Genomic DNA, 13600 nt, shown 5'->3' on the forward strand with positions numbered 1-13600 from the left:
AATTAAATTATAATAAAAACAAATATTGAATTAAATAAATTACACAACAAAACAAGAATTTTTAAATAGTCAATTTGATACTAATATCGACATATATTTTTCTAAATTTTAAGATATCTTCAAATTTATATTTAATTCAAAAATAAAAAAATTATCGTTTTTCTTAAAACCACATAAAACCGTATTATAATATCAACAAAGGACAGAATAAAACGAAACATTAAAATCGAGATGTATCTCGCTGCATTACACGAGTACTCTTTTAGTATATATAAATACACACACGCGTATGTTTTCTAATTATTATTCAATAATATAATGATATTAATTTTTTTTTCCGTTCATATTAGAAGAGAAATCATATGTATTAACTAGTATTATATAAAAATTTATGATCAAATATTCAAAATAGATTTTAAAAGAGTTTTACAACTTCGTTTTAATCGGGGTCTGACATGTTTGAATCCAAAAAACTTTTATGATTACCTAAGCTTTGTAAAAATACAAGATTTAAAGTTAAAAAGTGTAAAAACACAAATGTTAACTTTTTAAAAAAAAAAGACAAACTCCTTGGAATGAACCACACCTTACACAAACTGTACAGGTTTTATAGTAACGGCAAAGACACGTATGGCACACGGTGCTCCTTTTTGAACACTGATAAAAAGACATCCTTTTCTAGTGGTAATACTCCTCCATCCAACTAGTTACGATGGAATTTGCAATAGGCTTTGCATCCATGATCTAATCATATACATTATTACATTTACATGATGTAGCAGCTTCTCAATTTCAGAGCTTTGCTCCTCCAGAATGTAGCTTCTGCTACAAATGACCAAAACCAGGTCATAGGATTCACCAAAATACAGCAAAAAAAAAATTCATAACAGAAACCAAGCTTCATTTAAAGCTGCTGTTCATCCCAACTTAAGTTCATGTTAATTTTCCCAACCTTCAATGCACTAGGTATTCCAGTGGTGCACAGATTCTTGAACTAGCATGGCCAGTAAATCGATACATGTTTAAGTTCAGAGGATGAAATGTCCAGTCAATGACTTGTTTTAACTCTGGATTAAGATGCTCTAAATTTAACAGTTTTGCGGCAAAAATGTACTTCATGTGCTAAATATATATCATTTAGGAACTGTTTACCAACCACTAACCGGACAAGCACTTAAAGGAATTGGAATCCATTAAAGGAATTCAACTTCGAAAGAATGAGTGGAATTTGACCACGTGTTTGGTTAGTAGGAATTGGAATAGAATCTCTCAAAAGTATTGGAATCTCCATATTTGATAGGGGAAAGGGTGGGGTTGGTAACTGTGATAACAACAGTAGTGGCATCATGGCACCTCACGCGCACATTCTGCCACCCATTCCCACCCCAACCCATACCCTGCCACCCCACACCATCCTTGCCACTGCCACTGCCACCCTCCACACTTGACGACAGTAGTGGCATGGTGGTCTGTGGAGTGGGTGGGTGGCGAGGTGGTAGTTGTAATGACAACAGTACTGGGATGGTGGTCGAGTGGTGAGGTGGAGGCGCTAGGCGGGGTGGTTGTGGGGGGCGTGACGATGACAGTTGTATGGTGGTTAGTGGTGTGGTGGGGTGGGGGTGGGGGTGGGTGGCGGTTGTGACGGCGAGAGTAGTGGTGTGGTTGTGGTGGGGTCAAGAGTGGGGGCATGACAGTGATAATAATGGCATGATGGCACCTCACGCACACATATTGCCACCCATTCCCACCCCTATCCCCTGCCACCCGCCCATCCCAACCCATACCCTGCCACCGCCACCCTCCACACTCGACGACAGTAGTGGCATGGTGGTCTATAGGGTGGGTGGTGGGGTGGTAGCTGTAACGACAACAATAGTGGGATGTTGGTCGAGTGGTGAGGTGGGGGCGCTAGGCGGGGTGGTGGTGGGTTAGGATGGTCGTTGTGACGATGACAGTAGTTACATGGTGGTTAGTGGTGGGGTGGGTGGCGGTTGTGATAGCGACAGTAGTGGTGTGGTGGTGGTAGGGTTAGGAGTAGGGGTGTGACAGTAACAATAGTAGCATGGTGTCGAAGGTGGACGTTGTTGGTTAATTGGACGCACAAAGATGGAATTCGATTCCTTCACTTATGCCATAGAATGATGAATTCATTAATCTATGGAATTCAAAGGATTCCTATATTTTCATTATGTGAACCAAACAGCCCCCTAAGAATGCTACTGACCATGCCATTTTGATGACCGACAATCTTACCTGGTAAATAAGTGAGAATGGCGACTCTTCCGGTTAGCGTTGGTAAACAGTCCCTTAAACTACCAATTAACGCAACTATAATCTACACATTTAGCCCTTTTAACTGTAGGCAGATGTTTATGTAAACTCTGCAACTCATCTTGAAGAAAAATTGTTTACCATATACTTCAGTAAACACAGAGCAAATTTCCTGAACTAACAGAACAGAGAAAGCCCTTTCGCAAGGTGAAGGCACAACCTAATCAAATCAGTTGTTGAAAGTCGAACCAGCAATTGCATATATCAATGAGAAATTGTAGTGCTACACTGCTACATACAATTGCACGTCAGTTGCAACGATATCAAGTTAATGCTGGACATATATAGTGGGGCATATGTTATATCTTAAGTTTAAAGCATGTTCCTGATAGGGATTAACAAAAAAAACAAGTTTTTTTATAATATAATGAAGCACTATATAAACTTCTCGTTAGATTTTGATGCATGTATGGATCATGTGTTTCCTAAAGCTAGAGAGTAGAACACATTGTTTTAATTCAGAACAGCACCTTTGTATTTTTTTTTTACCAATTAATATGAATTCATGCTTCAGAACATGAGATCCCTAAGTAACATACGTGTTCTTGTTATAAAAATTGTCCCTCTACAAATTTCATGATTTAAGAGAGACCAGTGTTTCAGATGCAGGTAGAAATCATGTCATTCCTAAAAACTAAGAAGCTTCCGGCAGGTAAAGATGAAAATGTAGTCAAGTAGATCATACACATTTTCCACGTTAATAGATACATCGATAAGAATGGATGAACAAAAAGTACCTGAAGAATGGAAAATTAAATGGAAATTTTACAAGATTCTGGATGCACAGGTAACCTCCTCACTTTGATACTGCAGCGAGATTTGCAGATAGATGTCAAAAAAATCAAGGATGCTGAAACTTTGCATACTTGACCAGAAATTTAAAAACAAATAGATAGAGCAGATCTTTGATGCTGTCGTGAACAGGAATGCTGTGCAAAATCAATCAAGGGAAACAAAACTGAAACAATCATGCTACCATCTCTTACAAATCCCAACCACACCCTTTTCAATGGAGGACGGGTCATTTGGATTAAAAGCATATTACTTCTATGTAACAAGGTGCTTTGACATTTTCCTGGAAATAGTACCCACTCCATTGCATAATAGCATTTCCTTTCTTAATATGAAACTTCAAGCCTAGTTCTCAAAATGCAAAATTTGACAATAATGATGTCCGTTTATTGGTTTCAAAACTTCTGTACATTTAAATGCTTAAAAGCCAAAAGTAGACTCCAGTTTTAGAACAAATATAGCAGAGAAGCTACATACTTGTGGAAGGTCGAGTCCAACAACTGCTACTAACAAAAAGCGCATGCATCATTATTTTATGGGGTATCTAAATTTGTTCTACTTAAAAGTCATTTCTGCCGAGACATTAATCATCCCGCGCTCTGCCTCAATAAACAGAAACAATTCCGGTGCAAAGCACTAGCTGTGTTAGAGTGGTAGTCTTAGAAGACAAATGTGAGCTGGCAAGAACAAAAAGAGGACGGGTCTTGGTCATCTTGGCATCCATGGGAATCCCTATATAATACCCCTTTTATCGTCCCTAATTGCAGTTGAAGAAATCATATTCTACAAGAAACATCAAATCTGATCCCCTTCAAACACTACCATCACAATCCTTTTATAGATTCTACAGCAGTAGCCAAATCAATAAATGTGCCCTCAAAGCAATTTAAGAAATTTATGGATCATGGAGAGCTTCCACATATAGAGAGTAGTAGTCCAGGTGAACATTATTCGTTTGGCCAGATCAAAAATGTTGAAGCAAGTTATTTGGTTAAAGCAGTTCCAACATCTTCGAAGACCCTAATGGTAAACAAATAAATTCAATTATCGCAGGAATGAAACAATCAAACACATCCTGATGGTTGGATTATACATGCATTATATAGCTTTGTACCAAGCCTACTGGGATTCGTCACATAGCTGGTACATAAAGGGAAAGAGCAAAGCAACTACTACTGGACTAGGGTATGGAACATTTTATTGAACATGAACAATAATATCCTTCAATTACCTTCACCACAAAAATTCATGACTCATGAGAGAAGATGACTTGTGCAAAAATAGAACTAAAAATTCGAAACTCATTTGACACATACCAACATGCATATATTAGATATAACGTATTACAAAAGTAATATCCATGCTACAAAACTATAATATGCTGCTATAATCACATTGGGATTGACCCAAAGGAAAAAAAAGGTACTGATCCTTGACAGCATTACAAGTATATTAGATATAACGTATTACCTTCAAACTGCATAACTTTCTGTTAAATACTCCATCAATGACAAGCAAACAATGCCTCTCCATGCTACACCAACCACCTCTTGCAAACACAATACGAAGATTAAGAAAGATGAAAGTAATAGCAAAAACAACCCTTCTGATATTAAAATCTAAATTTATGAATTGCTTACAATACACGAATTAAGAAGTTGTTACATAGACAATTCCTAACAGTAAATTTCCCCAAAAAGCAAAGTCATCGCTCCACACCTTGCAAGTCAACCTGGCTATGTATCAGGTCAGGAAGCAGAAGCAAAAATATCTCCGCGCCCAGATCATGAAGGGTGCCTACTAAAAGCAGCATGAGTGATGATCACCTCACTGCAAATGTTGCCAATTCCTTCCGCTACATGGGCTTTCACCTCGACAATGTCATTTTTAGTACTGCACAAAACTAAATCAGAGAGAAAAAAGCTTTGTAGCATCCTTTATCTTAGCCAAACAAACCACCTGTCCCTAATTTGGCTTGCTGCAATTCCGTCCGACGCTGCTCCTCCAAGGGATCAGGACTCTTCATTACCCTACGTGTACGCCTGAAATAAGTGGGTAATATTGATTAGATTCAGGAACAGGCTTGACTAATTATCAGATGTTCAGAAATGAACAGCTATGATACCTGTCCTGTGCATGATGAGCAGGAAAAGTGGGCATAAAATCTTTGGACTTGGGAAGAGGGACTTCACGAAACCACTCATGTTCAAGAGCCACTTCCGCTGTTATCCGCTGCAAATATTCCAGAATCCCCATAAAATTATTCACAATGGATACTACTACAGAGAAGTGAAACTTTTTCACCATAGAAAGTCATTCAATTACAAAATTATACCTTTTCAGGGTCGTAAGTTAGAAGTTTGTTCAGCAAGTCAAACCCAGCATCAGATAGAACCGGTGATCCGGTGAAAGATGTTGCAGGGAATTTTCTACGTAATAAATTATACCTGAGGAGAATACAAGATTGTCAATAAAACCAAGAACTACTTGCAACATAACTGAATCTGTCACCAATGGAGGCCAGAAAGCCAGACCAGAAAATCACCCAAAGCTGGAAGCCTGGGAAAACAGTGGCAAACAAGAAAATGTGAACCTCATATTCAACATAAAAACTTTTCAATATAAGAAATTGAACACTTACTGGTGCTTGACAAAGTTCAACTTCACTCCAGGAAGTTTAGAAAACCCAGGCCAAATAGCCTCATTTGGTGTGCCAAGGGTTTTGAAAATCTGCAATAGTAGAGACAATTTAATACTACGAAGTCAGCAGCAGCAACAAAAGAACAAAAAAAAAGGATAATAAAGCAGATTATTACCCAAAAGAGCATCCTATCATTACCAATTTGTCAATTTGACAAAAAATTATAATTTAGCCAACTTGATAAATATAAATCCCTGCATCATGCCTCCATGGATATTCATAAACAGGTTGGAAAAATATGCAATCACAAATGGCCAACTTTTTCCTGGTTAACACCTCCTTGAGAGTTCATGGTTTTCTTCTCTAGAATTAACATGGTTATATGAGTGACATACAAACTTGAAAGCGGTGACAACTTGAAGTTGAATATTTGACTTATACAGGATTTTAGGGATCAAACAATTGTCCAAATTTATACATCCTGCCTAGAGGTTGAAGTTTTTTTCTCTAGAACTAACATGGTTATACAAGTAGCAGAAAAAGTTCGGAGCAAGAAGAACTTGAATCTTTGACTTGGTGAGAATTTACATGATTTGAGGACTTTGAACAATTATCCACATTAATTGAACAGTTTTTCTGTCATCAATTGCTCTGCAACTGCAAACAGTCCCTCTTCAGAGAAACTTTAAAGTCTAATTCTGAAAACTCAGATCCTAGGTTTATTATGTTCAATTGATGAAACTGAGATGTGATTTGTATGAGGGTAACAGTTTGCTTGTATGATGAAATTGATGGCGATGGTGAGGTTTGATTGTCAATGGTTACCAACCAGAAATTACAATCGGTCAAGATTATATTGATATAACCATGGTTTTAGAAAAAGCCAGAGGCGTACGCCATGAGGCGCGCCTCAGGGCGGTTCGGTCCAAAAGAGAATATGAGGCGCCGCCTCAGGGTATCCTGTAGGGATGTGCGCCTTGGTGGTGTGAGGCAGTCGCTGATGCGACGAGCTAGTGCCAAGGCGTACGTTTCTTTCTCTATAGAGAATCTCACGTTTTCTGTAAGGAAATAACTGAAAATTAGAGAACCCTAAATACTATAAGGAAACCCATTGGCCTCTTTCCTGTGTAGCCCAACCCCGATTTCTTTTCTTTTGACTAAAACTTCTCCCAAAAAGTCAATCGATCAACAAAACAAAGCTTTATACTATTGTCGACTTCTCCTCCTCTCTGGCTCTCTCCTCTGTATTGCTTCATATCTCTCCAACTGCTTGTACTGTTGGTTGCAGCAATTTCTCCTCTTTTCTTTTGTAAGCATATTTAAGCTTCTGCATATTTTTATGTAGTATCAATATGTATATTTCCGTAAGAATCTGTATGTGTATTTTTACATGGTAATCTGCATGTTCTTTTATGTGTATAGCTTCTTTTCTTTATAATCTGTTTATATATATATATATATATATACAGAGAGCGAGAGGGGGGGTGGATCAAACGAGAACGGTACCTATTTAAAAGAACAAAAAAAATGGGAAAATCACATGTGATTTTACACTAACATCACATACAAAATCACATGTGATTCAGGCGATCTTACCCAGCGACCTGAAGATGCAGCCACAACCCAGACACTTTTTTTGACCATTAACGTAAAATCCGTTTTCATGTTCTTTTAAATAGGTACCGTTCTAGTTTGATCTCGCCTATATATATATATATATATATATATATATATATTCTGATAATGTACATATACTGTTTTTATGTACATATTCTGTTTTTCATGTATATAAGTTGTTTTTATGTACATATTCTGTTTTTTATGTATAATCTGCTTTAATGTATATAGTATATATTTTTTTTTTTTACGTTTTTCTGTTAAGTGTTATGGATTTATGAATTTTGCTGTTTTACTTTTTGGGGCTTACGCCTCGACCGCCTCGAGGCTTACGCCTCACGTACCTAAGGGGAAACGCCTCGAGGCTCATTTCCGTTCTTTAAAACCTTAGATATAACCATTCTTAGGAGCTATTTGGTTGTGGCTTAACGGGCTGTATAACTATATGGCTTATTCGTTCAGCCATAAGCGGTTGTTTGGTTATGGCTTAATCTAGAATCAATAGCTTATTCGGTCAGCTAGAGGAAGGCTCTTCTTTACATTCAGCCGGCCCTTTTCCCTCACTGCCCTTGAAAAAAGCAAGCATCCTCCTCCTCTTGCCCTCACCATCGTCCTCCTCCATAGATCTACCACTGCTCCTCCTCTTGCCCTCTTCATCTCTGGTGATGAAACGACCCTCGATCTGTTGATGAAATGACCCTCAACCCTCTCAAATCGACCCTATGGTTTTCGGTTTCTCCCCATGGTCTTCGATTTCACCCTATGGTTTTGTATTTCTCCCTATGGTTTTCAATTTACTTGTTCTGATCAGATGTGGTTTCTCCATATCGTTCTCCTATAATTTATTTGTTGTTGGTTTCTTCATATTGATCAGATGTGTTTTCGATTTCTCCCTATGGTTTTTTGGTTTTCCATTGAATGTTAACATGTTGCTGTGAATCCAGGAGAAATCGATTGATTTAATCTATTGGTCTGGTTATAGAGAAGAAATTGACTGGTTTGGTGGTTGAATTGATGGAACTGGATGTTCAATGTAAACAAAGAGTAAAATAATCATTGTCACCGTTCTGACCGTTTATTCAGCATAACAACCAAACAGCAACTTATCAAACATCATACAAACAGATTTAACACTATAGGCAACTTTATTCATACAAGACTTAATGGAAAACGAACCGAACAGCCCCTTACTGAGCTTGAGAGAGGAGGGTGGTCACTAGAGAATGAATACATTACAGCTTGGCATGCCACATAATTTATGTGGTCATTCAAGTGAGTGGAGTGTTGAATTGGAGAATCAATGGTGAAATGTTCGCGACTCCATACCACGCAAAATGCTACCATGGACCCTTTACACTTGTGTTTTTTGGAACAGTCAATAATCTGTTACATTTATATCTCTAACGAGACACGAACTCAGAACCCAAAGGTTGTAGAGATCCACTAATACGATTGGGCCAAAGGCCAGTTGGTCCCCTACACGCCTACTATTATAATTATTATTTACCAAATATCAAAATACACTTGCATTTCACCTGCATATTCAAATAATAAGCTCCTATAGAGGAAAATAAACCACAATTACCATTGAGGAAAATAGGTAATTTCACCTTTAGACTTTCGAAATTTAAAATGCTTCACTTCTTACAGGACATCCCAAAAGAAAATATTGCATTTATATTAGAACCAAAGAAGAATAAGAAGTTTTGTTGCATACAGAGAGTGTTGCTGATTCAGTAAATATGTTTCACAAGCTATATAAGTTAGACTTACCTTGTCAAGCTGATCAAACTCTGTTTTTCCGTTGAACAAAGGTTGCTTTGATAACAATTCAGCCATGATACAACCCAATGACCACATGTCAATTGCAGTAGAATACTGTTTTGCTCCCAACAAAAGTTCCGGTGCCCTAAAAGAGTAAAACCACCCAAATAAGATTAGCATGGCAAACATATAACACAAAGACGTCTAATAAGACCAACCATCTCAAGGTAGCTATTCTAAAAAATCAGACAACTCTTATCTAACACAATCATCGCAACTCGACAAATTCCAATAATCTATAAAGTGTAATCTTGAGTAGGGGTGTAAGTGAGTCGAGCTTTTAACAAGTTCCTCAAGCTCGAGTCAATCTCGAACACAAAATAGAACTCGCTTAACTTAACAAGTCGAGCTTCATAACACCAATGTTCGACTCGGCTTTTGAAAACTCGATTAAACTTTTCGAGTCGAGTAGTGCCGAGCCGAGCCATTCGAGCAAACATTTTTTTGAGCCAAACATGCTCATATGTTCATAAATCATACAAGAAAAATATAAAAATTATCAACCTCGAGCCTATAGATGAGTTAATCGATCATGACTTCGAGCCCACAAACGAGCATCTAGCTCAATAACTCAAAATATTCGAGCTTTAGCTCGAGCTCGAGCCCTAAATTGAAAAAGTTATTTGAGCTTGAGTCGAGCTTGAGCCTAGTATTTGTTTTCAAGCCCGACTCGAATAACCTACTACTCGACTCAACTCGGCTCGTTTACGCCCCTAATCTTGAGTAATGCAAATCAAGAACAACACAATCAAAGAATTTGCCACCAAGTAAAATACTTGGAACAAGCAATGGTAAAAGTACACCGTATAGACAAAATCCAATAGTTTTAAAATAAGAATGTATTTGTGGAAGCTGATAAGGGCTGATGAAGTAGCAACAAGAAAAATCAACATTTAAACAATATGATATGGAACACGTGAAAATTCACCAAATACTGATGCTGACCTGTACCAAAGAGTCACCACCAAATGAGTGTAGGGTTTTAAAGGGCTTCCGTATTGACGAGATAATCCAAAGTCACAAATCTTTAACTCACCACGATTATTTAGGAGTAAATTTGATGTCTTCAAATCTCGGTGAAGAACCCAATTGTCATGGAGATACTTTGTTCCCTCTAAAAGCTGGAGCATAAGGCATTTAACTTCACTTTGACTAAAAGGTTGTTTCATTGTCTCCATCAATGCCTTAAGATCATGTTCCATGTATTCCATCACCATAAAAATGCTGTCAAGATTACTGCCAACCACCACTTCCTTCACATCTACCACTGAAGGGTGATGAAATGAAAGAAGGATATTTATTTCCCTCAATGAAGTCAAAGGAAATCCTTCTCTTTCTTTCTCCATCTTCACCTTTTTTAAAGCAACAACTTCTCCACTTTTTTTATCTTTGGCCCTGTAGACAACCCCATAAGTGCCTTCATCTATCTTGTTCAATCTCTCAAACTCATCAACACTTCTACAACCTTGTAGCATATTTACACTTCTTTGAGGAGGGAGAGCAGTCTGTGGTGTACCACAAGAGCCATCTTCGCTCTCGGAATCGGTATATGACTGGCTGACACTAGGGCGACCACTACTGTGATCCTCATCTATCTCCATGTAGTCCTTCCTTGCCAACTCCTTCTCCGAGTAGTCATCACTACTTGAAGCCCTAATATGATACCCATTTTCATAGGACTCAGATGATCGTGTTCTAGTTCCTTCAGAGCCTTCCCTGTGAAGCTCCCCAATCTCTGGGCTCAATGACTTCTTTTCCGATCCAAGATGATCAGATCCAGAAGGAATTTTTTGCCTCTTCTGAATCCTGTGGTTGCCCAATGCATCAGAAACTTCACCTTCATCGGCTGGAGAATTGACATCATTTGCCCATCGAGATGATCTTATATTGTGCGCAGGCGCATAATCCTCATCTTCTGGTTGCCCTGCATTCTGAACATAGACAAGACGCTCTTCCTGGGCAGGTAAAGAAGATAAGTCCACATGCTCTCTCTGAAGTGGGGAAGAAGATAGACCAGCATGCGCAAAACCATAAGACTCATGTGTCCCAATATCAACAGGGGTATTACCTGGAGATTGCTCAGCAGTCTGAAGCTTGTCCTTTTCTAGGGTGGAAATCTGTACAACAGCTGGAGGAACAGGATCAGGCGATTGCCGATGAGACTTGGGCACCGGTGGCATAGCAACAGTAGTATTTGCTGTAGAAAACCTACTCTTAGATATATTACCCACTTCCTTGTCATCTCTATCCCAGACAATAGGTGAGAACTTCCTCTTCTTGATCGGAGAATGAGAATGAGAACGGGCAGCTTCCTCTATCCTAGAACCCTTATCATTTTTACCATGTATTTCCAAATCAACGGCCTCATCAGACCCACTGTCACTAGACAACTCCCCAGGTTCCCGATCCCTGACTCTAACAGGGTATTCACGATGCCTCAAACCTCCATCACCACCACTACCTCCTGAATCACTCCTACTAGAAGCAGACTGATAACCCCCACCGGTCACCAACTCTCTTTCTTTGACATCCCTCTGTCTAACTCTACCCCTGTCTTTGCCATCACGAGCCCTGTTCCTACCCCTCTCATAATCTTGACTGCCACCATTCTTTAAGCGTTCATACTCATCTCTAGAATAAGGAATTTCCCTCTTGGATGCATCAAAATCAGCCTCATTCTCCCTAAATTCATTGTAGTAACCCCCATGCCTTCCTGCGGCCATAGATTCGTTTATATACAAAACAAGACACAAATCACTGATTTCTAAAACCCTAACCCCAAACGCTTTACTATAAACGAACAGACCGATACGTAATTCTAAATCGAACCAGTCACAGATCGGGAAATAATAGTATATGGATCAAACAAAATCAGAATAATCAATGTTTGTAATCCAATCTAGTATGTCACTCTTCTCTTAATGGCTATGAATCGTGAAACCCTAGAAATCAGAATAATACGATAACGTATAAAAAGAGAAAACAAAAACCTTGAAGCTTCTCACATAAAGTAGTGGGCGTCGGTCTCTCTCACACAAAACTGGAAAGCAGGTCACCGGCGGCGAGGATTAATAAACAGCGGCGGTAATTGGTGTTTGTAGGAAAAGATTTTAGAAGGAGAAAGTTAAGACAAGAAATGGAAAGGTGTATCGGAGTGCGGCGATATTCCCATTCTGTATACGGGTAACGATTGAGATGTTTGATCCAGATGTGACGGATATTGGCTGCTCACTAAATTAATTCTTATTATTTTTAATTATAAAATCTATATTTTTTAAAATAATTAAAATCATGCTTATAATTCTTTTATTAAATTATGAATAATTACTAAGGGGCCGTTTATCAAACACTTATCCAATAAGTGTTACCGGTAAAATTTAACATTATTATTTATTTACATGGTAAGATTTTAGTCCATCAAAACGACATCGTATGTAACAATTTATCCGGTAAGTGCTTACCGTGGTAAGAGTCGTCACCCTTACTTACAGGATAAGACTTATGTTACTTGTCTCGCTCTTACCGGATAAGATTCTTGGTCCTTACAATATTCATCCGGTGAGGTAATGTTACTTGATAAACGCTTACCCGAATAAGCGTTTGGTAAGCGGCTCCCAAATTTATATATAGCTTAGTAATTGGGACCATCATTTGAGAATTTAGCAATTTATAAGATCCGTAGAATCCAATATAAATCATAAATCATATTAAATTAAAGGTTAAATTAGGAACCCAATATATGATGCAAATTATAGTTGAAGAACACGAAGATGACAGATTGGCAAATTTAATAGATTCTTGACAATTAAATATCTATAAATTAAAATATAAAATCATAACAAATTGATGTTAGCATATATACATGCCACAATGTGACTTCATGAATGGTAAAATCGTCATTTCATAAATTTTAGTTGATATAACTCTAAACTCATCTTTTGTTTAATGAATTACATAATATATCATAAATCTTTGTAATTACTCATCATGTCTTTATATATTTATGTCACGTAATTAGTATTTTATAATCCAAACACCTTGCTTGTATCTTGATATAAAGTAAAAATTGGCTATACGTACGCATTTGTGACAAGTGAGACAACATTTTTGATGTGTTGGAATGACTTTTGTTATTGATTTTAGTGAAATTGTCTGTTCATTTTGTATAATTAGATTTATAAAAGAATATGAAGCCTTCGGTTAAACTATAACACGGACTAGGGGATGTGGAGTGCACACCCATATACGATAACTAGAATCTGGGATCCATGAATAGTGATATATGACAGAGGTCAAGGGGCTGCACCCTCTTGCAGCGTCCCAGTATCACCCTCAATTGTCGGGTAAACTGGTTTGACGAAGAAGCTCTTCTTCATTCTAAACAATAGCCATAAT

General features: G+C 37.9%; 1 protein-coding gene across 7 annotated transcripts; it reads right to left on the bottom strand.

Moving 5' to 3' along the window:
* Positions 1 to 620: 620 nt before the first annotated feature.
* On the bottom strand, positions 621 to 12149 carry LOC112527465 (cyclin-dependent kinase G-2-like). 7 transcript variants are annotated; one of them, XR_003070757.1, is made up of 10 exons: positions 10151 to 12149; positions 9155 to 9290; positions 5765 to 5853; positions 5459 to 5570; positions 5249 to 5355; positions 5083 to 5165; positions 4843 to 5026; positions 4594 to 4672; positions 3069 to 3138; positions 621 to 825 (listed from the first exon to the last, which is right to left on the bottom strand). XR_003070757.1 is itself a non-coding variant. In XM_025138141.1 (7 exons), the coding sequence occupies exons 1-7, from the start codon at positions 11926 to 11928 to the stop codon at positions 4991 to 4993; spliced, it is 2331 nt and encodes a 776-aa protein (XP_024993909.1). In that variant the 5' UTR covers positions 11929 to 12149; the 3' UTR covers positions 4688 to 4990. The 7 variants fall into 7 exon arrangements, 4 of the variants coding, with proteins under 4 accessions (XP_024993909.1, XP_024993908.1, XP_024993911.1 ...); XR_003070758.1 differs by lacking the exon at positions 621 to 825 and having other exon boundaries at positions 2480 to 3138; positions 4594 to 4657; XR_003070759.1 differs by lacking the exon at positions 621 to 825 and having other exon boundaries at positions 2480 to 3138; positions 4594 to 4670.
* Positions 12150 to 13600: the final 1451 nt, after the last annotated feature.

Source organism: Cynara cardunculus (genome assembly GCF_001531365.2).
Source record: "Cynara cardunculus var. scolymus isolate 2C chromosome LG 15, CcrdV1, whole genome shotgun sequence".
Lineage (NCBI taxonomy): Eukaryota > Viridiplantae > Streptophyta > Magnoliopsida > Asterales > Asteraceae > Cynara > Cynara cardunculus.